General features: G+C 49.5%; 2 protein-coding genes across 4 annotated transcripts; one reads left to right on the forward strand and one right to left on the reverse strand.

Annotated features, from left to right (window-relative positions):
- The first annotated feature begins 1814 nt into the window (after positions 1-1814).
- thrap3b (thyroid hormone receptor associated protein 3b) lies at positions 1815-16486 on the forward strand. 2 transcript variants are annotated; one of them, XM_080515971.1, is made up of 11 exons: positions 1815-2172; positions 6245-6406; positions 7760-8578; positions 9210-9803; positions 10788-10951; positions 11090-11201; positions 12207-12282; positions 12858-13054; positions 13761-13980; positions 14408-14557; positions 15635-16486. In XM_080515971.1, the coding sequence occupies exons 2-11, from the start codon at positions 6279-6281 to the stop codon at positions 15854-15856; spliced, it is 2682 nt and encodes an 893-aa protein (XP_080372097.1). In that variant the 5' UTR covers positions 1815-2172; positions 6245-6278; the 3' UTR covers positions 15857-16486. The 2 variants fall into 2 exon arrangements, with proteins under 2 accessions (XP_080372097.1, XP_080372098.1); XM_080515972.1 differs by having other exon boundaries at positions 7805-8578.
- Positions 16487-18762: 2276 nt separating this feature from the next.
- eva1bb (eva-1 homolog Bb (C. elegans)) lies at positions 18763-22525 on the reverse strand. Of its 2 annotated transcripts, XR_013937060.1 has the most exons (4): positions 22460-22525; positions 20816-20908; positions 19419-20058; positions 18763-19298 (listed from the first exon to the last, which is right to left on the reverse strand). XR_013937060.1 is itself a non-coding variant. In XM_080515829.1 (3 exons), the coding sequence occupies exons 2-3, from the start codon at positions 20880-20882 to the stop codon at positions 19667-19669; spliced, it is 459 nt and encodes a 152-aa protein (XP_080371955.1). In that variant the 5' UTR covers positions 20883-20908; positions 22460-22525; the 3' UTR covers positions 18763-19666. The 2 variants fall into 2 exon arrangements, 1 of the variants encoding a protein (XP_080371955.1); XM_080515829.1 differs by having other exon boundaries at positions 18763-20058.
- Between the last annotated feature and the right edge of the window lie 114 nt (positions 22526-22639).

A 22639-nucleotide genomic window follows, 5' to 3' on the forward strand; every position in this document is an offset into this window, starting at 1 on the left:
TGTAACCATAGCGGGGAAATATCCGTTTAAGTGCTTCTGTGCTTTAAACGTCGACACACCAACAAAACATGTCAAAGCGGCTGCAGCCCGTCTCTCAAACTCCACATTCACATTCGTCCCTGGAAAAACCCCTGAAATAAAAGAGGCGGACTGTGTGGGAGGCGACGGCGGCGGGCGATCACACGCCGCAGACACCATCGCCAAAACCAGAAACGCCTCCGGAGGGCAAAGTATTTATAATTCAGATGTGATTTCATCAAGTGGCTGTCAGACGTTCGGTCACCGGAGGATTTTCTGAAGCATCCTTTCGTCTGGAAGCGTATCGCATTCCCGTGAAAAAACAACACATTTAGTCTGTTTTCCTGAATTAATGACATAATTATCTCAGAATTGAGATCAAATAAATTATACATGTGTAGAAAAATCTCTAAAGAAACACTGGCTCTGTTTTGTTCTGAATTCATTCGATACTGTCGTCTGAAAAAAAATTAAAAATCGGCTCTCTTTAATAATTATCATTAACAAAATATATTTCATGTCTTAATTCTGAGATAATTATGTCATTAATTCAGAAAAACAGTTGATATGTATTTTTTCATGTCAATGCAATACGCATCCATACAAAACTGGTGTGTGTGTGTGTGTGTGTGTGTGTGTGTGTGTGTGTGTGTCAAAAGTAACATATTAAACTGCAGATGCGGACAAATGTCAAAGTCTTTCCTTCTTTTGATTCTTTTGTAACTGCAAGAATTTGACAGTTTATTCTGAAATGTACATATTTAAGTTAACCAGATATTATTATATTTGCAAAAAAAAAAAAAACCCACAATATCTGTATCTGGATATATTTTTATTCAGGATTAAAACAATTTGTCATCATCTGGAAATTGTTTTGAGTTTACGTGTCTAAAGTGTCACTTCACATAAGTTGGACTCGTTGTTTTATTGTGAAAGGCGTTGCGTCATGTGACCTCCACAGATTGCATTAATACATTCTGACCAGGGGCGGTTTTCAATGTCATTTTTGACGATCTAGTGTTTTCGTCAGTTTTCATATTTACACTTTTAAAAAAAAATTTTTTTTTAAATCACACGGCGGCCGGATTAGATGGTCTGGCGGCCGCTTCTGGCCCCCGGGCCTCATGTTGGACCCCCCCCCGGAGCTCCGTCCCTCAGAATGTGAACCTCCAGCCAAGGCCGCAAACGACTCGCGGCAGCTGAACGCCACTCCGGCGGCGGCGCGGCCGGTCAGAGGAGGGATTAAGTCTGGGTTATAATTATACGCTCCCTACATCCCTACGTCCCTACGTCCCTACGTCCCTGCATCCCACGCCGGTGCTTCAGAAGGAAACGACGGCGACACACAAACTGTTTTCATTCCTCAGTCGAAGGTCAACGGGGGGCAAGTGGGTTCCGGCGGAGGCGTGAAGCTCGGGAGCCAGTGTTTTGTGCAGGATGAAGGTCGGACCGTCGGGTTCGAGGCTTAGCAGCTCTCATGCTCACATCGCTGGAGAGACACTCGTCGGACAGGAATTTAACATCTTCACCAAAAATCCCCTGAAGGATTTTTGAGATATAATATATCTATATATTGTGCATTATATATTATATATTATCTATAACATAAATAATGCCAAAAAAAGTACCCAAAATACACTTAAACAGAACCTTGTATAAATTAACCCAAACAAAACACCGTGCGAAATAAAAGATGTGTTATTTTACTGGGTTTGTGTTTTCCGTTTAACCGAGGCAGGCTCACGTCTCGCGAGATCTCCGGAACTCTCGCGTGATTTCAGCGCTGTCGTCCGGCTGTGATCTACTAGTTGAGCCGCTTGTTAGCTCTTCTCCACCGCCATCAATTTTACACACACGCACACGCTAAAAAAAAAAACACCAAACAAACCACCTTTGACGCGGCCAGCGAACCTCCCCGCTGCACCAGGAATGGCTCACGAGGCGGCAAACCGACGCTCCGGCCTCCTGTGAAGGCGCAGCGGCTTCCGAGTCCGGTGCTCGGCGCGGCTGCTAACGAGCTAACAGGCTAACGGGCGGTGGAAAGCAGGAAGGAGGGCCGGAGGAGCGAAGCAGGCAGCCCGGGCTCAAAGGTCCATCCAGGGCGGCAAACCAGCTCCGCGCGGCCACGTCCACGCGAGTGTGAACCAGGAAAAGGTAACCGGGTTTGATTTTTTACCGAGCCGGATCCTGCAGATCGGGTTAAATACAGCGAACCCCGCACGAGCGCCATCGACGCGATACTCGGTTTTTACCAAAGTAACGACTGCACGTTTCTTCCGTTCCTCGGTAAGTTAATCAATATTTGTACTCGGAAGTGGCTTCAGACCAGTCGTACACGTTCCTCTGGACGTATCTTTGATCTCTTATTGGCGAAATACAAGGTACTCGAGTACCTCGTCTATTCAATTACTTGCATCTTGGTACATTACTTTCGTTAGAATAGTTACTTTTGATGTCGGTGAGTTTTTACCCTCATTTACGTCAATATATCTGTTGAAATAACTAATGTCAAGGCTTTTTCTGCGCGCTCATATGGAATTACAAACAAAACTGGATTAAAAGCTGTTTTTAAAAAATAAAGATTTGCTCCAGACGTCCTTTAAATACTAATTTAAATTGTCTCTGAAAGTAGTTTGTTTAGTTATAAAAGAGATGCAAGTGCTTGGGATCAACTGGTTTGAATGAGAATTTAAGAGGTGTGTACTTATCTGATTGTAAACGTGCCAAAGGATATATAACATGGTGACTTGTGCTTAAGTAATTAACACGTAATTACAGTCAGGTAGACGTTTTACTGGTTCTTCTCTCGGCTGCATTTACTCGTTTGTGTCCTTGGCAGGCGTGTGGTTTTTAAGACTTTACAACAATCCTACAGAGGGAAGGGTAACTGATGGAATACTCCTGGAGTCCGGATACATTTCACTTTAAATATATTTATTGCCATTAAACTGCTTTCCAGCCCAGTAAATTGCATTAAGTTGGACATAAGTTGCTTATTTGGCGAGGCAATAACCAAAACATACCACAGAACGTGTACTCAAGTACTTGACTAGCTACTATTAGCACGTCAACTAGGTTATTAGTCATCCCGTTTTAGGTTTTTTGATCACGTTGTGCCTTCAAATGATTTTTCTCTCGTTCCTGAACGTGTGAAGACGTCCTGAATCGGAGCGTTTGTCCTCGGGGTCCAAATGTCCAGGACGTCCATTCATTCACGTCTCTGCTGCTGCGCTGAACTGTATTCTCAACGTTGGTCCTCCTCGTCCGGCCGCCAAGCTAACGCGTTTGAAGTGCGGAGACGCTTCTGCTTTCACGCGTTTCCAGACGTCGCGCAGCGGAGAGGAAGCGGAGAGGCAGATGTTCACTTCCTGAACGCCGCTCTGGGTTCAGTCACGTCTCCGACGCAGCTCCCGGCATTATTATTCACAGCGGAATGGAAGGGCGACGCTGCCGTGAATATAAAACTCAGAAATCTCCCCCTCAAGGCTTTTATTTTTTCTGCACACGGTGTTTGTTTGGACCAGAACCCCCCCCGTCCCCCGTCCCCCTGTCCCCCGTCCCCCCCCCAGCCGTCATGTGACCACGACGCTCATCTGATGCTTCTCGGGCAGTTTGAAGGTCACGGAAAGGTCGCCTGGCGGCTTCTACTGAAACGACGCTATTAGAAATAACCCCGGGGGCCAGAACCAGAGGATCCGATCCACCACGTGATTTTTATAAAAAAAAAATTGGACACAGGCTGGTCTAAAAACTCTAGCTTGGCAAAAAAAATAAATAAAAAATGACATTCAAAACTGCCCTCGCTCAGGATTTGACCCCAACATTAAAGCATCTGATGACATCACATGATGTCACATGACGTCACAATGATGTCACATGACGTCGCAATGATGTCACAATGAGGTCACATGACGTCACAATGAGGTCACATGACGTCACAATGAGGTCACAGGACGTCACAATGATGTCACATGACGTCACAATGATGTCACATGATATCACATGACGTCACAATGAGGTCACATGACGTCATAATGATGTCACAATGAGGTCACATGATGTCACAATGAGGTCACATGACGTCACAATGAGGTCACAGGACGTCACAATGATGTCACATGACGTCACAATGATGTCACATGATATCACATGACGTCACAATGATGTCACATGACGTCATAATGATGTCACAATGAGGTCACATGACGTCACAATGAGGTCACATGATGTCACAATGAGGTCACATGATGTCACAATGATGTCACATGATATCACATGACGTCACAATGAGTCCAATTTAAGTGCTTCAGACACGTAAACTCAAAACAATTTCCATATGATGATAGTGTTTTAATCCTGAATTAAAATACGATATCCACATACATGTGGCAGGTTGTTGTTTTTTTTTTGCAAATATTATATCCGATTTCCTTAAATATGAATATTTCAAAATAGACTTCTAGAATTCTTGCCGTTACAAAAGGATCAAAAGAAGGACAGACTTTGCATTTGTCCATATCTGCAGTTTAATACGTGACGTTCTACTCGTCCGGCCCTCCAGACGTCACATTAGGTTGGATGAGTTCGACGCCCCTGAAGCAAGGCAGCATTTGGCCCCAAAGCGCAAATCTTCAACTGATTAACGTCACCGAGTGACGGATTGTGAACAGTGGACTGAGAGGACGACGCCTGTGTGCTCGGCCTCTGTGTGGCTCGTAGCAACTGTCGTCAAGACGAACGTTAAAGTAAACAACCTGCAGAAAGGCCACGCCCACTGTTGTCGCGCCGCGGCGTCGCATCCGCTATTGATGTTTATGACTGTTTGTCTCCGCGGCTCGGTTTACACCACAACGTTTCGCCTGACGACACCTGAACCGGTTTAAAACTAAGCAGTGCGTCACGGCAGACACTCTGACGACGGTGTAACCAGTCTGTCTGGCCACGGGAGGGCGCTGTTGCTTTTTTTTTTTTTTTTTTTTTTTTTTTTTTCGTAATGAAACCACAGCGACCCGACATTCTTGTGGACGGACGACAAATCTGCTGCCATCAGGGGAGAGACTCCACAATAAAACTTACCGATCTGGACCACGAGACTCGAGTCGTACCGCTACTGGTCGGCCATGTTTGTTTACCGGTGCCCGGTAACGGCGCTCCACGGGGGGGGGGATCGCAACGGTGAGACGGTTTAAAAAAGTCACGGATGCCGTGGAACCGAGCAGCGTTCTCGTGTAAACTGACCAAAGGGAAGGAAGTTCTGCAGATACGGTGGTTTTTCGTTGTTTTCGTCACGTAAACGAGGCTTTGGCTTCCTTTGCTTCCCGCCGCTGGAGCTTCTCTCCACATACATGCTTCAATAAATCAAATTGTTTCCCTGCCAGACTATAAATAGTTAAACGCTTTTTGTTTCAGGCTTCATTTAATGCAGAGAATTTTAGTGGGAAAAACAAGTTTTTCACTTGGAAACAAAACCTCGCTGTGGAAATGTGAAACTTTTCTGAGCTGAATATATAAACGATGCGTTTTCACTTAAAACGTCGTGTTAATGGGGCGTTGTTCCTGAAAATATAGTTTATTAAAATCCCTTCAAAAGCCTTTAATTGCAATCTTCAACACTTAATCAGGTTTTAAATGATGCTGAAGGAGGTTTTAACAAGAAAATTATTCTTCTGACGACAACTGGACAAGAATAAAAGGCAGATATATTCTGTTGGATCGTCTCACACACTCTCGTAATGACTCATGACGACCTAAACTGATAAACTGTTGTTGGGTGGAGTTGTGACGGAGCAGCAGCCGCCACCACCTTCATCACCGCTGCCCCTCTGAGGCTCGTGGCTCCGTTACGAGTCGAGGTCACGTCAGTGGAGCGAATCGAAATCAATCATTGGTCATTAATCAAACAGACGATGTCTTTCACAACCAGCGGTCGGATTCCTGCTGAGTCAGCGGTGACGGGCGTGGAGGACTTGTTGTTGACCTGGACGGCCCCGGTCCCCGCCGGGTCACATGTACCTGTTTGTGTGTTTACACGGCGGGGCGTCGCGGAGGCTCTCGGGTGTCGGACTGTCAGCGGCTCTCGCACGCTCCGGATTAACGGCGGCGGGCCGTCAGCCCGGGATTCCCGCTTAATCCCCTAGCAACCACCCAGAGAGTAAACAAGGGTAAATAAAAACAAGCTCTGACCACGCCCCCTTCTACCCTCCCCCCCCTCCGCCGTGTCTCCTAGGGAACAGAATCTCCATATCTGTGTGAACGCGGCCATGTCGAAGGCTCCGGACTCTCCGGCTCGGTCCCGCTCCAGGTCCAGGTCTCGCTCCCGGTCCCGGTCCTACTCCAGGTCCCGGTCCAGAAGCCACTCCCGCTCCCGGTCCAGGAAGCGTCGCTACAGGTAGGCCCGCCCACAGCAGGTGGAGGTGTGGCGGGGTGGGGGGAGAGGGGGGGTCCAGAGCCGTGGGACAGAACGACACACAACACAGGCTGACGACGCACCACGTAGGGCGGCGGCGTGGCGGTGAAGGGTTAAACTCCCGCCACGGCCCCTTGAGCTCCGGACCCGGCGGGTCGTTGCGACACTGCATGTAAATGATTTGTGGAAGCAGGAAGTGAAAGCTGAGCTAGGCTCTCCCCCTCCCCCTCCCCCTTCCCCCTCCCCCCCTCCCTTTCTGGACGAGAGCAGATCGTAACCCGGGGCGACCTCTTTTTTTTTTTTTTTTTTTTTTTTCTTTCTTCCTTTCCTCACCTCGTGCACCGAGGAGCTTCAGACCTGTGTGTGTGTGTGTGTGTGTGTGTGTGTGTGTGTGTGTGTGTGTGTGTGTGTGTGTGTGTGTGTGTGTGTGTGTGTGTGTGTGTGTGTGTGTGTGTGTGTGTGTGTGTGTGTGTGTGTGTGTGTGTGTGTGTGTGTGTGTGTGTGTGTGTGTGTGTGGTAAGAGTTTAATCCTGTGGGTTTTTTTTAATATCTCTTCTCGCGTCCACGTCTCTCTTCACACGTAGTTTCAGTCGCTGTCGGTAGTTCCCTCCTCCAATTCCCCAGACTTTGTTTACTCGTCAACGAGAAGCAAGAACGAGTTCTGCGGACGAACCACAGGTCTTTGTTTGTGCTTCGCATCGCGGATCCTGTTGTGTCTGGTTTGGTTCCGGTCTGAGAGGAGGATCGTTGGCTCCATCTGCTGCTCAGAAAGACGCCACCGTCGGCCCTTATTTGTTTGTCGAGTCACATTTGTTTTATTTAAAGTTGTACTGGACGGGAGGTGCACAAACTTCCAGTTGATTTTTAAGGCACCATTTGTTGTTTAGATGCACGACATGCCAGATAAAGAGGTTCACAGAGTTCTAACTAAATCCTCTGGAGTCACATTTTAGCTCTTTACGTACAAAATAATCCACTAAATCGTTCCACGTGGAGTCTGATGGACCCTGATCGGAAACCTTGAAGTCCTATTGAGGGATCGGTTGGTTTGTTTTACTGGGAAGTGGTTCAAAGAAAAGCAGATTGACCAGCGGTAGTGAGGCGTCCATTCCTGATCCGGATTCCGTGGTTTGCAGCAGACCGGGGGCCGTGATACAGGAACGACTGTTGGGGTTCGATAGTCGCTCAGACCAGAGGTCAACGACCTGCCCTTGTTAAAAAACAAGCACATTCTTGGCCGAGTCGCTCTGCGAAGCGTCCGGACCGACCAGGTTTTAGAGGTTTGACACACACACACACACACCCTGAAAGTAGTTCTTCTTGTCCTTTGTTCAGTTCTAGGTCTCGTTCCCGCTCTCGTTCACACTCTCCGTCCTACAGAAACTACCCGTCGCGGGACTACCAGAACAACCGCGGAGGGTTCCGGGGCTACAACCGAGGCTACCGCCGGCCGTACCACTACCGGGGCCGCGGCCGCGGCTACTACCAGCGCGGCGGCCACTACCAGAACCGAGGAGGGGGCTACGGCTACAAGGGCAACTGGCAGGGCGGAGGAGGAGGGGGCGGGGGCGAACGAGGCGGGGGAGGCTGGCACGACCGCCAGGACCGCCAGGACCACCACGCGCACAGCCCCAGGAGGGGGCGCTCGCGCTCCCGCACGCCCAAGAAGCGCTCGGGCAGCCGGAGCCGCTCCCGCTACTCGGACCGCTCGTCCTCGGGGCCGTCCCGGCGCTCCCGGCGCTCCAGCTACTCCTCGCGCTCCCGGTCCTCGTCCCCCCGCCACCGCGGCAGCAAGGGCCGGCCCGCCTCCAAGGACGCCAAGGACAAGGCCGCCGAGGGCCCGGCGGAGAAGTCGGGCCAGGGCGCCGACGGCAGCGCCATCGAGAAGGCGTCCGGCGGGAAGTGGATCGACTTCGACGCCAGCCCCAAGCGCGGCAGCCCGGACTCCAAGAAGGACGGCACGCCGTCCAGCTCCGAGCGCAAGGGCCCCAGCGGCAGCGGCTCCATGTGGAAGACGGTCGGCACCGTGTCGCCCGCGCGCTCCAAGAGCCCCACGAAGCCCGCGCAGACGGCGTCGTTCGGCGGCTTCGGCTTCTTCCCCAAGGACGAGGAGAAGTCGTCGGATAAGACGGTGATCTCTGCGGCCTTCAAAAAGTATGTCCCCTCTCTCCTCCGTCCGCTTTGCTTCCGTCCAAATAACTCGCGAGCGTCGGTTTGTCTTTCGAAGGTCCCGCGAAGAAGCCGGGTTAATCGGGCATGAGACAAAACGTCCAGTTTTAAGTGCTTTGAAAATGTTCTGAGGGGAAGTTTTAAACCGAGTCTGACGACCGAACCTGCATTCAGGGGTCGTCCTTCTTCTGGTACCTTGAGATCGGGAACCAGACTGAACCTGCATTCAGGGGTCGTCCTTCTTCTGGTACCTTGAGATCGAGAACCAGACTGAACCTGCATTCAGGGGTCGTCCTTCTTCTGGTACCTTGAGATCGAGAACCAGACTGAACCTGCATTCAGGGCTCGTCCTTCTTCTGGTACCTTGAGATCGGGAACCAGACTGAACCTGCATTCAGGGGTCGTCCTTCTTCTGGTACCTTGAGATCGGGAACCAGACCGAACCTGCATTCAGGGCTCGTCCTTCTTCTGCTCGTCTCGTCAGACGGCCTCGACGGTACCTTGAGATTGGGAACCAGACCGAACCTGAACACTTCCCCTCTCTGAGAAAAGGTTCTGTCGAGGTTGTGACCGTGTGTCGGACGCTGCTGAAGCTCCGCCCCCTCGTCTGTTTCAGGTTCTTGGCGGAGAACAAGCAGAAGAAGGAGAAGGAGAACGGCCGAGACAAGGATCAGATGTCCGCCGACAAAGATTCCGAGAAAGGAGGCAAGTCGTCGGAGCACCTCAGCATCTCCTCCGCCTCCTTCGGAGACTTCAAGGAGGAGAAGACCATGCCCTTCTTCGACGCCGGCGAGGAGGAGTTCCTCAAGTCCCACGGGCTGAAGGAGAGGGACCTGGACGACGAGGACGAGGACAAACCCGCCCTCACGTCCCGGGACATTTTCGGGAAGTGGGACGACGAGCCGTCGTACTCCACCTCGTACCCGTCCGGCAAGGAGAAGAGCCGCAGGGACGCCGAGGACGGCGGCGAGCCGGAGGAGGAGGTGTACCGCGGACGCAAACACAAGAAGGAGGAGAAGGCCAAGAAGAAGGAGAAGAAGGAGAAGGAGAAGTCCCGCCGGAGTCCCAGTCCTCCCTCCACCTCCAGGGACAAGGACCGTCCTCTGTTCCCCGGAGCCTTCCCTCCCCGGGACCTCTCACCGGCCCGCTGCCTGTCGGCCTCCAGGGAGGACTTTGAGCTCAAAGTGGGTTCTGTCGACGAGAGACCCAGGTACCGTCTGCACTACACACACCTACACACCTCTACACACACACCTCTACACACACCTCTACACACACACCTCTACACACACCTCAACACACCTACACACCTCAACACACCTACACACCTCTACACACCTACACACCTCAACACACCTACACACCTCTACACACCTACACACCTCTACACCTCTACACACACCTCTACACCGACACACACTTACAGACCTACACACCTCTACACACACCTCTACACATCTCTACACACACACACCTCTACACACACCTCTACACATCTCTACACACACACCTCTACACACACCTACACACCGACACACACACCGACACACACACACCTCTACACTTCTATACACCGACACACACCTCTACACACCTCTACACACCTACACACCTCTACACACCTACACACCTCTACACACACCGACACACACCTCTACACTTCTATACACCGACACACACCTCTACACCGACACACCTCTACACACCTACACACCTCTACACACACCGACACACACCTCTACACTTCTATACACCGACACACACCTCTACACCGACACACCTCTACACACCTACACACACCCCTACATCTCGAAACACACACCTTCACACCTACACCCCTACACCTCTACACACCCCTACACACACCCCTACACACACCTCTACACACCTACACCTCTACACACCTACACCTCTACACACCCCTACACCTCTACACACCCCTACACCTCTACACACCTTCACACCTACACCCCTACACCTCTACACACCCCTACACCTCTACACACCCCTACACCTCTACACACAACCTCCTCTTTGCTCCTCCTGGAGCCTCCTCAGAGGAGGTGCAGGGAGCAGAACCTCCTCATGGTGAACCGAAGCCGGAGAGACGATGATGGTAGAACAATGATCTGTGTCTGTCCCGATGTCCAGCCTGGTCTTTGCGTGAGCCGCTGTCCCCCCCGTGTGTCCACAGCTCCTCCTCGTCCAAAGCCCTGCTGACCCAGGACCTGCTGAACCCGTCCAAGAAGCACCCGGAGTTCCGCTCCATCTTCCAGCACATCCAGGCGGCGCCGCTGTGCCGCAGCCCGTCTGAGCTCTTCGCTCAGCACATTGTGTCCATCGTGCACTACATCAAAGGTAGGGTACCGGCCCGGTGCGGCTGCTGCTGAAGGTAACGGGGGGGGGGGGGGGGGGGTTCAGGAGGTAGGAGGGGGAAGGGGGGGGGCTGCCTCCTCCTCCTGAGCCAATCACAGAACACCTCTCTTCTGCTCGCAGCTCAACACTTCACCTCCTCTGACATGACTTTAAGTGAGCGGTTTGCCATGTACCAAAGAAAAGCTGCAGAGGCAGAAATGATGAAGCCAAGGAAGAGCCCCGAAATCCACAGGTACCCCCCTCCCTCCCCTCCCCCCCCCCCCTCCCCTACTCCCTACCCCCCCTTCATTATTTATACTATTGATTTGTAAGTTGTTATTGTGTGGAGGATTGTTGATGTTGGAAACCTGAGGTCTGCCTGTCCTCCACCAGCAGCTTCTCTCTCTCTCTCTATCTTTCTCTCTCTCTCTCTCTCTATATATCTCTCTCTCTATATATCTCTCTCTCTCTCTATATCTCTCTCTCTCTATATATATATATATATCTCTCTCGCTTTATCTCTCTCTCTATCTGTCTATCTTGCTCTCGCTCTCTCTCGCTCTCTCTTGCTCTCTCCCTCTCCCTCCCCCCTCTCTCTCTGTCTCTCTATCTCTATCTTTATCTCTCTCTGTTTCTGTCTCTATCTTTCTCTCTCTCTCTGTCTCTCCCTCCTCTCTCTCTCTCCCCTCCTCTCTCTCTCCCTCTCCCTCTCCCCCCCTCCCTCTCTCTCTCTCTCTCTCTCCCTCTCTCTCTCTCCCCTCCTCTCTCTCCCCTCCTCCCTCTCTCTCTCCCTCTCTCTCTCTCTCTCTCTGTCTCTGTCTCTCTCTCCTCTCTCTCTGTCTTTCCCTCCTCTCTCTCTCTCCCCTCCTCTCTCTCCCCTCCTCCCTCTCTCTCTCTCTCTCTCTCTCTCTCTCTCTCCCCCTCCTCCCTCTCCCTCTCCCTCTCCCTCTCTCTCTCTCTCTCTGCCTCTCCCTCCTCTCTCTCTCTCTCTCTCTCTCTCTCTGTCTCTCCCTCCTCTCTCTCTCTCCCCTCCTCTCTCTCTCTCTCTCTCTCTCTCTCCCCCTCCTCCCTCTCTCTCCCTCTCCCTCTCTCTCTCCCTCCTCTCTCTCTCTCTCTCTCTCTCTCTGTCTCTCTCTCTCTCCCCTCCTCTCTCTCTCTCTCTCTCTCTCTCCCCTCCTCCCTCTCTCTCTCCCTCTCTCTCTCTCTCTCTCTCTCTCTCCCCCTCCCCTCACTGACCACCTCTCCCCCCCCCCTGCAGGAGAATCGATGTTTCCCCCAGTGCCTTTAAGAGGCACTCTCACCTGTTTGAGGATTTGGACGAGTCGAGCTACAAGGTGACGAGCCCTTTACACAAGTGTCCGTGTCGGGAAACAAGCCGACGTGTTGTTCCAGAGCAGCCGTGTTCAGCTTTGTGCTTTTCTTTCAAAGGATGCGTATTTCTAAATCAAACGAGCCCCATTGTGTTTTATAAGTGCCAAGCAAGCGCCCCCTGCAGCCTATGAGCTATGGTTATTGATTGGGTTTGTACGAGCCCATGAAAGAGGCTTAAAGGAGGTGAATTAAGATGCTGAGTCCAAGCCTCTCACGGGACGCTTATCAGTGCCGTTGCCCTGTAAGTATTTTTCTTGAAAAGACAAAAAAAAACAAAACAATCAAGCCACAGAACTGTGAAATTCAGTTTGTTTTGAAAAAGCTCCATGCATGATTTACACATCAAGGAAACATTCAACAGTACCTTTAACTCCTCACACATATTTGTTTTGTTTTTTTTCCAAAGTCATTATTCTTCCTGACCACTAGAGGGAGCGCTAGTGCTAACGTAATGCTCGACTGTTGACGTGCCCATGAAAAAAAAATTTTTTTACCCATCAGGCCTTGCAGCGTCTGACCGGGCCTCGTGTCTCCGCAGGACCCAAGTAAAAAGTTCAAAGGCGACGTGATGGACCTCCGCCTGGATATTGAGAGACGAAAGAGGTTCGCTGGGCGCGAGCGCGACTACAAGCGTGAGGGGGGCCGGAGCCCGGGGGGGCGGAGCCCGGGGGGCTCCCGGGGGCCGAGCCGGGAGCGCTCCTCTGAGAAATCTGGGAAACACCACAAGAAGTCCAAGTAAGGCCAACTTCCGCTTCCTGTTCCGGCGCTCACGGCTCACCGCCGTTACGCTAGTTCAGTGTTTTTCAGCCGCTGTTCCCGCGAGATCTAAGTCAGCAGTGTCGTGGGAAATGATCCAATTTCACATTTTTTTCTGAGAATCATTTGCTCTCACAGCCTCAGTGTGTTGCAAGTGGCACAATTTTCAAAAAGTGGCACCATTTTGAAAAAGTGGCACCATTTTGAAAAAGTTGCACCGTTTTCAAAAAGTGGCACCGTTTTCAAAAAGTGGCACGGTTTTCAAAAAGGTGCACGGTTTTCAAAAGTGGCACGGTTTTCAAAAAGGTGGACCATTTTCAAAAAGGTGCACCATTTTCAAAAAGGTGCACCTTTTTGAAAAAGGTGCACCGTTTTCAAAAAGGTGCACCGTTTTCAAAAAGGTGCACCGTTTTCAAAAAGATGCACCATTTTCAAAAAGATGCACCATTTTCAAAAAGATGCACAATTTTCACAAAGTGGCACAATTTTCACAAAGTGGCACCATTTTCACAAAGTGGCACCATTTTCAAAAAGGTGCACGATTTTCAAAAAGTGGCACGATTTTCACAAAGGTGCACGATTTTCAAAAACACTGAACTAGTTAACCGCCATTACACTAGTTAACCTACTTACACACACGTCTAGGCGGCGCCGCTCTGACCGCCGCTGTGACTCCTCTCCGCAGGAAGGGAAAGAAGAAGCGCGACCGCTCTCCGTCCTCCTCCTCCTCCTCCTCCTCCCCCTCCCCCTACCCGCCCCCCTACCGGGGCAAGGAGTACGCGGGGGAGGGGGGGGCGATGGAGCACCCGGAGGAGGCCTACCACGCCCGCTACCCCCCGCGGGACTACACTGGCCCCCGGGAATACGAGGGCCACAACATGGAGCGGGGCCGCGGCCGCGGATTTGTAAGTCCACCTCTCCACCTCCCCCCCGCCCCCTCCCCCCTTTCTTCTTCTTCTTCTTCTGTGGTTTTGTTGTGTCTCCGAGGTACTGACATCTCATCTTCTTGCAATTTTCTGTCCTAATGGCATCACAGTAGACGCTTCTCTGCTCTGTTCCTTCCTCCTAATGCTAAGGAACATAATGTGGATGATAATGATGATGATGATGATGATGATGATGAGTCTCTATCATACATAATCCATTCACTACCTGGTTAATCTGAAGGTAAAGTAGCTCCAGTCAGTGGAAACTCACCTCTCTGAGCTAATGCCCCCATTAGTGTGTGTTTGCGTGTGTGCGTGCGTGTGTGTGTGTGTGTGTGTGTGTGCGTGTGTGTGTGCGTGTGTGTGCGTGTGTGTGTGGTTCTGATGGTTCTCCGGTGTGCTCCAGTTCCCCAGGGTCCGGGGTCGAGGCTGGAACCGCGGGAACTACCCGGGTAACAACAGCAACGGGAACCCGGCCAACATGAACCCCCCGGTCCGGCCCCCGGAGGAGGAGTGGGACCCCGAGTACACCCCCAAGAGCAGGAAGTACTACCTGGTGAGGCTGGGGGCCGGGGCCACGCCAGGGGGCGAGCAAGTAGCTCTGTCTCTCTCTCTCTCTCTCTCTGTCTCTCTGTCTCTGTCTCTGTGTGTCTCTCTCTCTCTGTGTGTCTCTCTCTCTCTCTGTGTCTCTCTCTCTCTCTCTCTCTCTCTGTCTCTCTCTGTCTCTCTGTCTCTGTGTGTCTCTCTGTCTCTGTCTCTCTCTCTCTGTGTCTCTCTCTCTCTCTCTCTCTCTCTCTCTGTGTCTCTCTCTCTCTCTCTGTGTCTCTCTATCTTTATCTCTCTGTCTTTTTCGTCTCTGTCTCTCTCTCTCTCTATCTCTGTGTGTCTATCGTTCTCTCTCTCATCCAGACCGTTTCTTCTCATCACTGTTAAATTGTTCAGTAGTACTAGTTAGTGGTACTAGTCGGTAGTACTAGTCAGTGGTAATGGTCAGTGGTACTAGTTAGTGGTACTGGTTGGTGGTACTAGTCAGTGGTACTAGTTAGTGGTACTGGTCGGTAGTACTAGTTAGTGGCACTAGTCGGTTGTACTGGTTAGTAGTACTAGCCGGTAGTACTGGTTAGTAGTACTATCCGGTAGTACTGGTTAGTGGTACTAGCCGGTAGTACTGGTCAGTAGTACTGGTTAGTAGTAATATCCGGTAGTACTGGTTAGTGGTACTAGCCGGTAGTACTGGTCAGTAGTACAGGTTAGTAGTACTAGCCGGTAGTACTAGTTAGTGGTACTAGTCGGTTTTACTGGTTAGTAGTACTAGCCGGTAGTACTGGTTAGTAGTACTATCCGGTAGTACTGGTTAGTAGTACTAGCCGGTAGTACTAGTTAGTGGTACTAGTCGGTAGTACTAGTTAGTAGTACTAGCCGGTAGTACTGGTTAGTGGTACTAGTCGGTAGTACTAGTTAGTGGTACTAGCCGGTAGTACTGGTCAGTAGTACAGGTTAGTAGTACTAGCCGGTAGTACTGGTTAGTGGTACTAGTCGGTAGTACTAGTTAGTGCCACCCGTCAGAGCTCCAGCTCAGTAGTCCGTAGTGACCAACCCCCCCCCCCTCCCCCCTCCTCCCTCCTCCGTCCAGCACGACGACCGTGACGGCGAGAAGACGTGGGTGGACAACCGCGGGCGCGGCCGCGGCGTCTTCCCGGCGCGGCGCGGACGCTTCGTGTACCGGAAGGGCGGCAGCAGCCCCAAGTGGACCCACGACATGTTCCAGGGCGGCGAGGAGGGCGAGCTGCCCGACGACGGCCTGGAGGCGGAGCACAAGGACATGAAGGGCGGCGCCGACGCCGCCAAGCCCTGAGGAGTTGGGGGCGGGGCAGCGGCCTCACCTGCTCCCTGATTGGTTCAGATGTGCTGTCAGTCAAAGATTGTGTTTCTGTAGTTCTCTTAGGGTTCGTTTTTCTCTGCTAGGAAGGAAGCATCCGTGCCTTAGGAAGTCCCCAGAGACACACACACACACACACACACACACACACACACACACACACACACACACACACACACACACACAACACACACAACCACTGAATAAGTTTAATTCACTGATCAGGACCAATCAGACTTGAGCTGAAGACGTCGGTAAAATTGTGTGCGTGTGTCTGTGTGTGTGTGTGTGTCTGTGTGTGTGTGTGTGTCTGTGTGTGTGTGTGTGTGTGTGCGTTCGTTCCCTCTTCGGTTTGTGGGTGTTTTTAATTTTAAAAGTAGACGGTGTTAGCGGACTGCAGTTTCCTGTCTCAGAACACGTTGAGTTTAGATTTTCGATGAAAGATTAAATGTTAAATGAATCTAAAGATGAACCGACTGTCGGGAGGAGGAGGAGGAGGAGGTGAAGAAGAGGAGGAGGAGGAGGAGTGTTTGTGTAACTGTAGCTCTCACTGTACATACTGCATGTCTTTAATCTCAAATCTTTTTTACCGTCTCCAGAGCTCTGAAGTACTCGTCTCTTGATTTTCAATAAATTTTTCTTTGATTCAGGGAAATTCTCTGAGCCTCATTTCAAGGTCTCTCGCTCTCTCTCACTCTCTCTCTCTCTCGGTCTCTCTTTCTCTCTCTCTCTCAGCTCTCTCGCTCTCTCTCTGTCACTCTCTCTATCTCTCTCTCGCTTTCTCTAGCTATCTCTCTCTCTCTAGCTATCTCTCTCTGTCACTCTATCTCTCTCTCTCTAGCTATCTCTCTCTCTCTCTAGCTATCTCTCTCTGTCACTCTCTCTAGCTATCTCTCTCTCTCTAGCTATCTCTCTCTGTCACTCTATCTCTCTCTCTCTAGCTATCTCTCTCTGTCACTCTATCTCTGTCACTCTATCTCTCTCTCTCTAGCTATCTGTCACTCTCTCTAGCTATCTCTCTCTCTCTGTCACCCTCTCTTTCTCTAGCTATCTCTCTCTCTCTGTCACCCTCTCTTTCTCTCTAGCTATCTCTCTCTCTCTAGCTATCTCTGTCACCCTCTCTTTCTCTCTAGCTATCTCTTTCTCTCTAGCTATCTCTCTCTCTCTAGCTATCTCTCTTTATCTCTCTCTCTAGCTATCTCTCTCTCTCTCTCTCTCTCTAGCTATCTCTCTCTCTCTCTCTCTCTAACTATCTCTCTCTCTCTCTCTCTCTCTCTCTCCACACATCTCCAGATTTAACATTAAAGACATTATTCCCGTCGGAGCCGTTTTACTTGAAATGTGTCTCAAGTACTTCCACAGTTAAAAACTGAAATAACTCATCTTTCCACTGCGTCTCTCCTGGTGTCCACATGGTGGCGCCACCACACCTCCATCAGACACATACTGTCTTTTATTTTGACAGTCCCTGCAGTGTTTCTTCCCGTCAAAGGTATTTTTTTTTATTAAAATGTAGATATGGAGACTCTGTTTACACGACAATGTTTCATGTGACATCTAATCATTTAAAAAATAATAATTAGGTGTTTCCACTGCAGCAGCGGACAGAGACGATGTAGTTCGTCTTCCGGGCCACTGACGGCGCTGTTGCGTGATTCTGTAATGAAACCCACACAGACCTGTGCAGAGAACAAAACGCTACAAACGTGAAGAAAACGGAGAGAACGAGACGTTCCGGCGGGCTGGTGAGGCGTCACGGGTGAGTCTCGACTAGTAAAACCCACTGATTAGAACGATAGAACCCGGAATTCTGACCGCGAGTCAAACTAATACGGAGCCGCCATGTTTGTTTACGACTGGACGCGCCGGAGCGAGGGGGAGAGATCTGCGCATGCGTAAGAGCGAGAGCGCGCATCGCCTCCCAACAGTCTGCAAGGAAAATAAGTACATGAAAGAATCTTTCCCACCTCAAGAACCGAGATAAAAACTTCACGGGTCCAGTGGATCAGAACACTGGTGTTGTGTAAAACTTTAATTACTTTGACTTTTAACTTTGACAATAAAAACAAAACGTTCCATGGGAGCTGGTAAGAAGCAGGCGGTACGATAAACAAACTGAGTTTCATGAGAAAACGACTCATGACCTCGTTTGGTCCATGAGGAGGAGATAAGAGGACGTCTGGGACGTTTGAGGAAGCCGTCAGCAGGACTGGTGGAGTTCCCACAGCTCGTCTCTTTGACCCCGTCACTTCCTCCGCTTCCTTTCCCACCACCCCTACCCCCCCTACCCCCCCTCCGCCCCCCTACCTCCTCCCCCCCGTCTGGCCTGCAGGACCTCCTGACTGGATCCCAGAAGGTCCCCGGAGACCCGGGACGTTCCTCACTGCGGTCTGGGCCGGGACTTCCTGTGGAGCTTTGATTTGGTGACTTTGCTTTGAACTTTCGGTTTTAACTGGACGTCTTTGAAGCTCCGGACTGAATTTGAGATCTGATGACTGAAAGTAATGCAACAAAGTTCTACGATTATATATATATATATATTTTTTTAAATGATGAAATGGCGCAAGAAAAGCTACAATAACTAACAACTTAAAAAAATAAAATAAAAAAAAGGCAGAAAGGGTAAAAAAGCTAAAATAGATGAAACCGACATCATAAAAACACCCAAAAAAAAAACCTTCAGGAAAAGTTGGAACTATTTTACATTCTAGTATAAAATCATGAAATCTTCAGAACTATCAGATGAAAACGTCTGTGACATTTTCGTCAAACTCCCGGCGGTGAACTTTACAGAAGCAGGAAGTCTCAGGGTTCGGCTGACGATCAAAATCAAAAGACGCACTTTAAACGTGTTTTATTTTGGAAAACATTCATAGGGTTGCTCCGGGTTGATTAAGAGAAACTGATGGGGAACCGACTCCCATTTTATCATTGGAACATTTTAACGTTCTTTCTTCATCCATCCTGTTACAATGACTCTCAGTACTTCCAGACCCTCAGTACTTCCAGACTCTCGGTACTTCCAGACTCTCAGTACTTCCAGACTCTCAGTACTTCCAGACTCTCAGTACTTCCAGACTCTCAGTACTTCCAGACCCTCAGTACTTCCAGACTCTCAGTACTTCCAGACCCTCAGTACTTCCAGACTCTCAGTACTTCCAGACTCTCAGTACTTCCAGACCCTCAGTACTTCCAGACTCTCGGTACTTCCAGACCCTCAGTACTTCCAGACTCTCAGTACTGCCCCATGAGGCTCCTGGTGGTACTGCAGCATGAGCTTCCAGGGGACAGACGTTTGTGGAACAGTGATCGTGAGCTGGTCTGAGCGGCGCGGCGGTCATTCCTTAGTTCCTCGTTCCTTAGTTCCTCGTCCGATTGTTCCTCATTCCTTAGTTCCTTGTCCGATAGTTCCTAATTCCTTAGTTCCTCATTCGATAGTTCCTCATTCCATAGTTCTCATCCGATAGTTCTTCGTACCAATAGTTCCTCGTCCGATAGTTCCTTATCCAATAGTTCCTTATCCGATAGTTCTTTGTACCAATAGTTCGTCTGATCGTTCCTCGTTCCTTGGTTCCTTGTCTGATAGTTCCTCATTCCATAGTTCCTCGTCTGATAGTTCCTCGTCCGATAGTTCCTCATTCCATAGTTCCTCGTCTGATAGTTCCTCATTCCATAGTTCCTCGTCTGATAGTTCCTCATTCCATAGTTCCTCGTCTGATAGTTCTTCGTACCAATAGTTCTTCGCCTGATAGTTCCTCATCCGATCGTTCTTCGTCCGATCGTGCCTCATTCCATAGTTCCTCGTCCGATGGTTCCCGTCCCAGTGAAGAGAACGTCCGGCTGCCCGTTCCTCCAGATCTCCCTGACGATTCGCTCGCGCTCCTCCAGCCGCCGTGCCGTCTCCAGCTCTTCAGCGGAGGAGAACACGTTGACGCCGCGCAGCGTTCCGTCAGGCGGCCTGCAACGCTCCTCCTCCTCCTCCTCTTCATCGTCCTCCTCATCCTCCTCCTCCTCCTCTTCCTCACTGGACTCCTTCAGCTGCCTGCGCTCCGGGGACGGGGGAGGTGGGCGGGGCCGACGAGCGCGGCAGGCGATGGCGGCCACCAGGAGGCAGAGCGCCGCCAGCAGGCCGAAGCAGACGCCCACCATGAAGCAGAGCGCGAAGCTCTCCGGGTTCGCTGCACAAACACAAACATTCAAAGTTTTAGCATCGAAGCGCTCACGTTTTGCTTAGCAGTAGCATAGCAGAGGCTAAACTTAATGTAGCGTTGATGCTAATGGCTAACGATCAGAGACACGACGGGAGCAGGGCGTTCCCCGTCGCAACGACAATCTATGGTTAGCATCACAAAACCGCTTCAATGCTAACATCGTTTCATTTTCTTCTAGTTTTTATGTTTGTATGTTAATGCTAAGCTAATCATTTTAATGCTAACGTCCCAGCAGTTTTACAACATCGATGCTAATCTACTATCTGTATTTCTATAGAAAACTTCACAGTAGTGACTTCATACTTAACGTTTACCTTCCAGTGCTAATTGTAGTTTTAGTTTTTTATGCTAACTTAACTTTTGGACTTTTCACGCTTAGCGTTTTCTATTAATGCTAATCTGCAATTTAATTGTGTTTCCTGCCAAGTTTAAAATCACACTGCTCATTGAAGCGGGTCGTTTTTATGCTAATTGTGTTTCAACGTAAATTAAGTTTGGACATTTCCTGCCAGGCCGCGTTCTGCGATGCTAAGCTAGCTGTTATATGTGAACACTTTTGTTTCACAAACATAAATGTAGAAGTTTGTTTTTTGTTTTTTTGGGGGTTTTTTTTATGGCTAATTTAGATTTTCTGGTTTTCTACATCAGCGTTAATCTTCCCATGGCTAACGTTGCTCTTTAGCATTATCGTGCTAATGACGTTTGCTGTTGTTTGCTAGCCGACCTCTGACGTGAGCGAAAGCCGCCATCGTGCTGCTGAGCAGCTCCAGGTCCGGTTTCACCGGCTCCATCAGCAGGAGGGTTCAAACCCCGTCACCTGCAACACACACACACACACACACACACACACACACACACACACACACACACACACACACACACACACACACACACACACACACACACACAATTGAAGATGATCATGAAAGTAACAAAAATGGCAGAATTGACAACAGAAAAAACTAAATATATCAAATAAATAAACATAAATGAAGTGAAAATAACAAAAATTTAAAAACTGTATTTATAACATGGAAACGTTAACAAGTTTTCCATTTTACTTTGAAAATATTGGTCAATAATCTGATGGCCACAGAGGCTGATAGCTGATAGCTGCCCTGCTAGCACCTCTCGGGACCGCTGTGCCCCCCCCCCCCCGTCACCCCCCTGCTGCTCTGATCCTTATCAGGGCGACTCCCAGACTCTCTTGGTTTGTTTTTGTTCTGGTCCAGATTAAATCCAGTAACTGACCCAGACCTGAACCACGTCAGTCCATCGTTTGGTTTCTGCTCCTTTGTTTTCCATAATTAAAGTCTTTGAAACAAGAAGAGAGAAGAAATAGTTTCCTTCTCTTTCCTTCAGATTACATGTTGAAGACGTTTCTTCCGTAGCTCTTCTCTCACCGAGGAACTCGGACCTGGTCCTGGTCCTGGTCCTGGTCATAGTCCCAGTCCTAGTCCTAGTCCTAGTCCTAGTCCCAGTCCTAGTCCTGGTCCTGGTCCTATTCCTAGTCCTATTCCTAGTCCTGGTCCTAGTCCTGGTCCAGGTCCAGGTCCTGGTCATAATCCCAGTCCTAGTCCTGGTCCTGGTCCTGGTCCTGGTCCTGGTCCTGGTCCTGGTCCAGGTCCTAGTGACTCGTAGTTCTGCTCAGTCGAGTGTCGTGACTCTCAGTCTCTCTCCTCCTGGGAACAATTAACTTAAATAACTAAATTTAATTTTTGTTACTTTTGAATAGAAATTATTATTATTATTATTATTATTATTATTATTATTATTATTATTATTATTATTATTGTTGTTATTTGTATTATTTTATTATTTTTGTTATTTTATTAATATTTTTTATTTTATTATTATTATTTTATTATTATTATAATTATTATTATTTTATTATTATTATTAAATTTTTATTATTAGTGAAACTAAGATAAAATGACCAAGTTGGATTGTTATTACAGTGACTGTCAAAATAAAAGTACCAAGCGTTTTCAAAACATTCGCCTTTTCACCGTCGTCGTTTGAACAAAACACCCGAAGAGCAACCAAAGTTTTGTGTTTCCACTTGATCGTTATGGATTCGTGTCTGGACGACCCCGCCTGGATTATTTAATCCCAGAAGCTCCGGAGGTCCTTGAATCCCCCGTTAAGATCCAGACGTTAAAAACAGATAGAATCCAGTTTAAAACACAAAGTCTTAAACTTCCAAGTGTACAAATAACAGTGTTTCTGAAGACGAAGACGACAAAACAGACCAACATGAATAGAGGCTGACGGTTTGTGGTCATTTCATCAAGGCAGTAATAAAACCCGGAGTGAAATCCAGCGGATCGCGGAGCGGCTTCAGGCAGGAAACTGAACAAACACTCACTTTGTGGAGGAAAATCTGAGCGACGAGTCGGAGAGGAAGGCTGGAGCTCCGGAGCTGAGAGACGCTCGGATCCCAGAGTCACACTGAGGCTGGAGCCGGACCTCCGCCCCCCCCCCCCCCCCTCCGACCCCCACCGACAGGAAGCGCTGCCTGGGGCCCACACTTTCAAATTAAAAGAGT

The sequence above is a fragment of the Blennius ocellaris genome (assembly GCF_963422515.1).
Source record: "Blennius ocellaris genome assembly, chromosome: 20".
In the NCBI taxonomy this organism is placed as follows: Eukaryota; Metazoa; Chordata; class Actinopteri; order Blenniiformes; family Blenniidae; genus Blennius; species Blennius ocellaris.

What these genes read in the sequence shown, in the direction of transcription:
- eva1bb (XM_080515829.1), bottom strand. Translation starts at nt 20,882, where the DNA reads ATGGAGCCGGTGAAACCGGACCTGGAGCTGCTCAGCAGCACGATGGCG. An exon ending in GGCTTTCGCTCACGTCAGAG is followed by an intron (nt 20,059 to 20,815) that starts GTCGGCTAGCAA and finishes GTGTTTGTGCAG; the next exon opens with CGAACCCGGAGAGCTTCGCG.
- thrap3b (XM_080515971.1), top strand. Translation starts at nt 6,279, where the DNA reads ATGTCGAAGGCTCCGGACTCTCCGGCTCGGTCCCGCTCCAGGTCCAGG. An exon ending in TCTGTCGACGAGAGACCCAG is followed by an intron (nt 9,804 to 10,787) that starts GTACCGTCTGCA and finishes GTGTGTCCACAG; the next exon opens with CTCCTCCTCGTCCAAAGCCC. An exon ending in TGGACGAGTCGAGCTACAAG is followed by an intron (nt 12,283 to 12,857) that starts GTGACGAGCCCT and finishes GTGTCTCCGCAG; the next exon opens with GACCCAAGTAAAAAGTTCAA.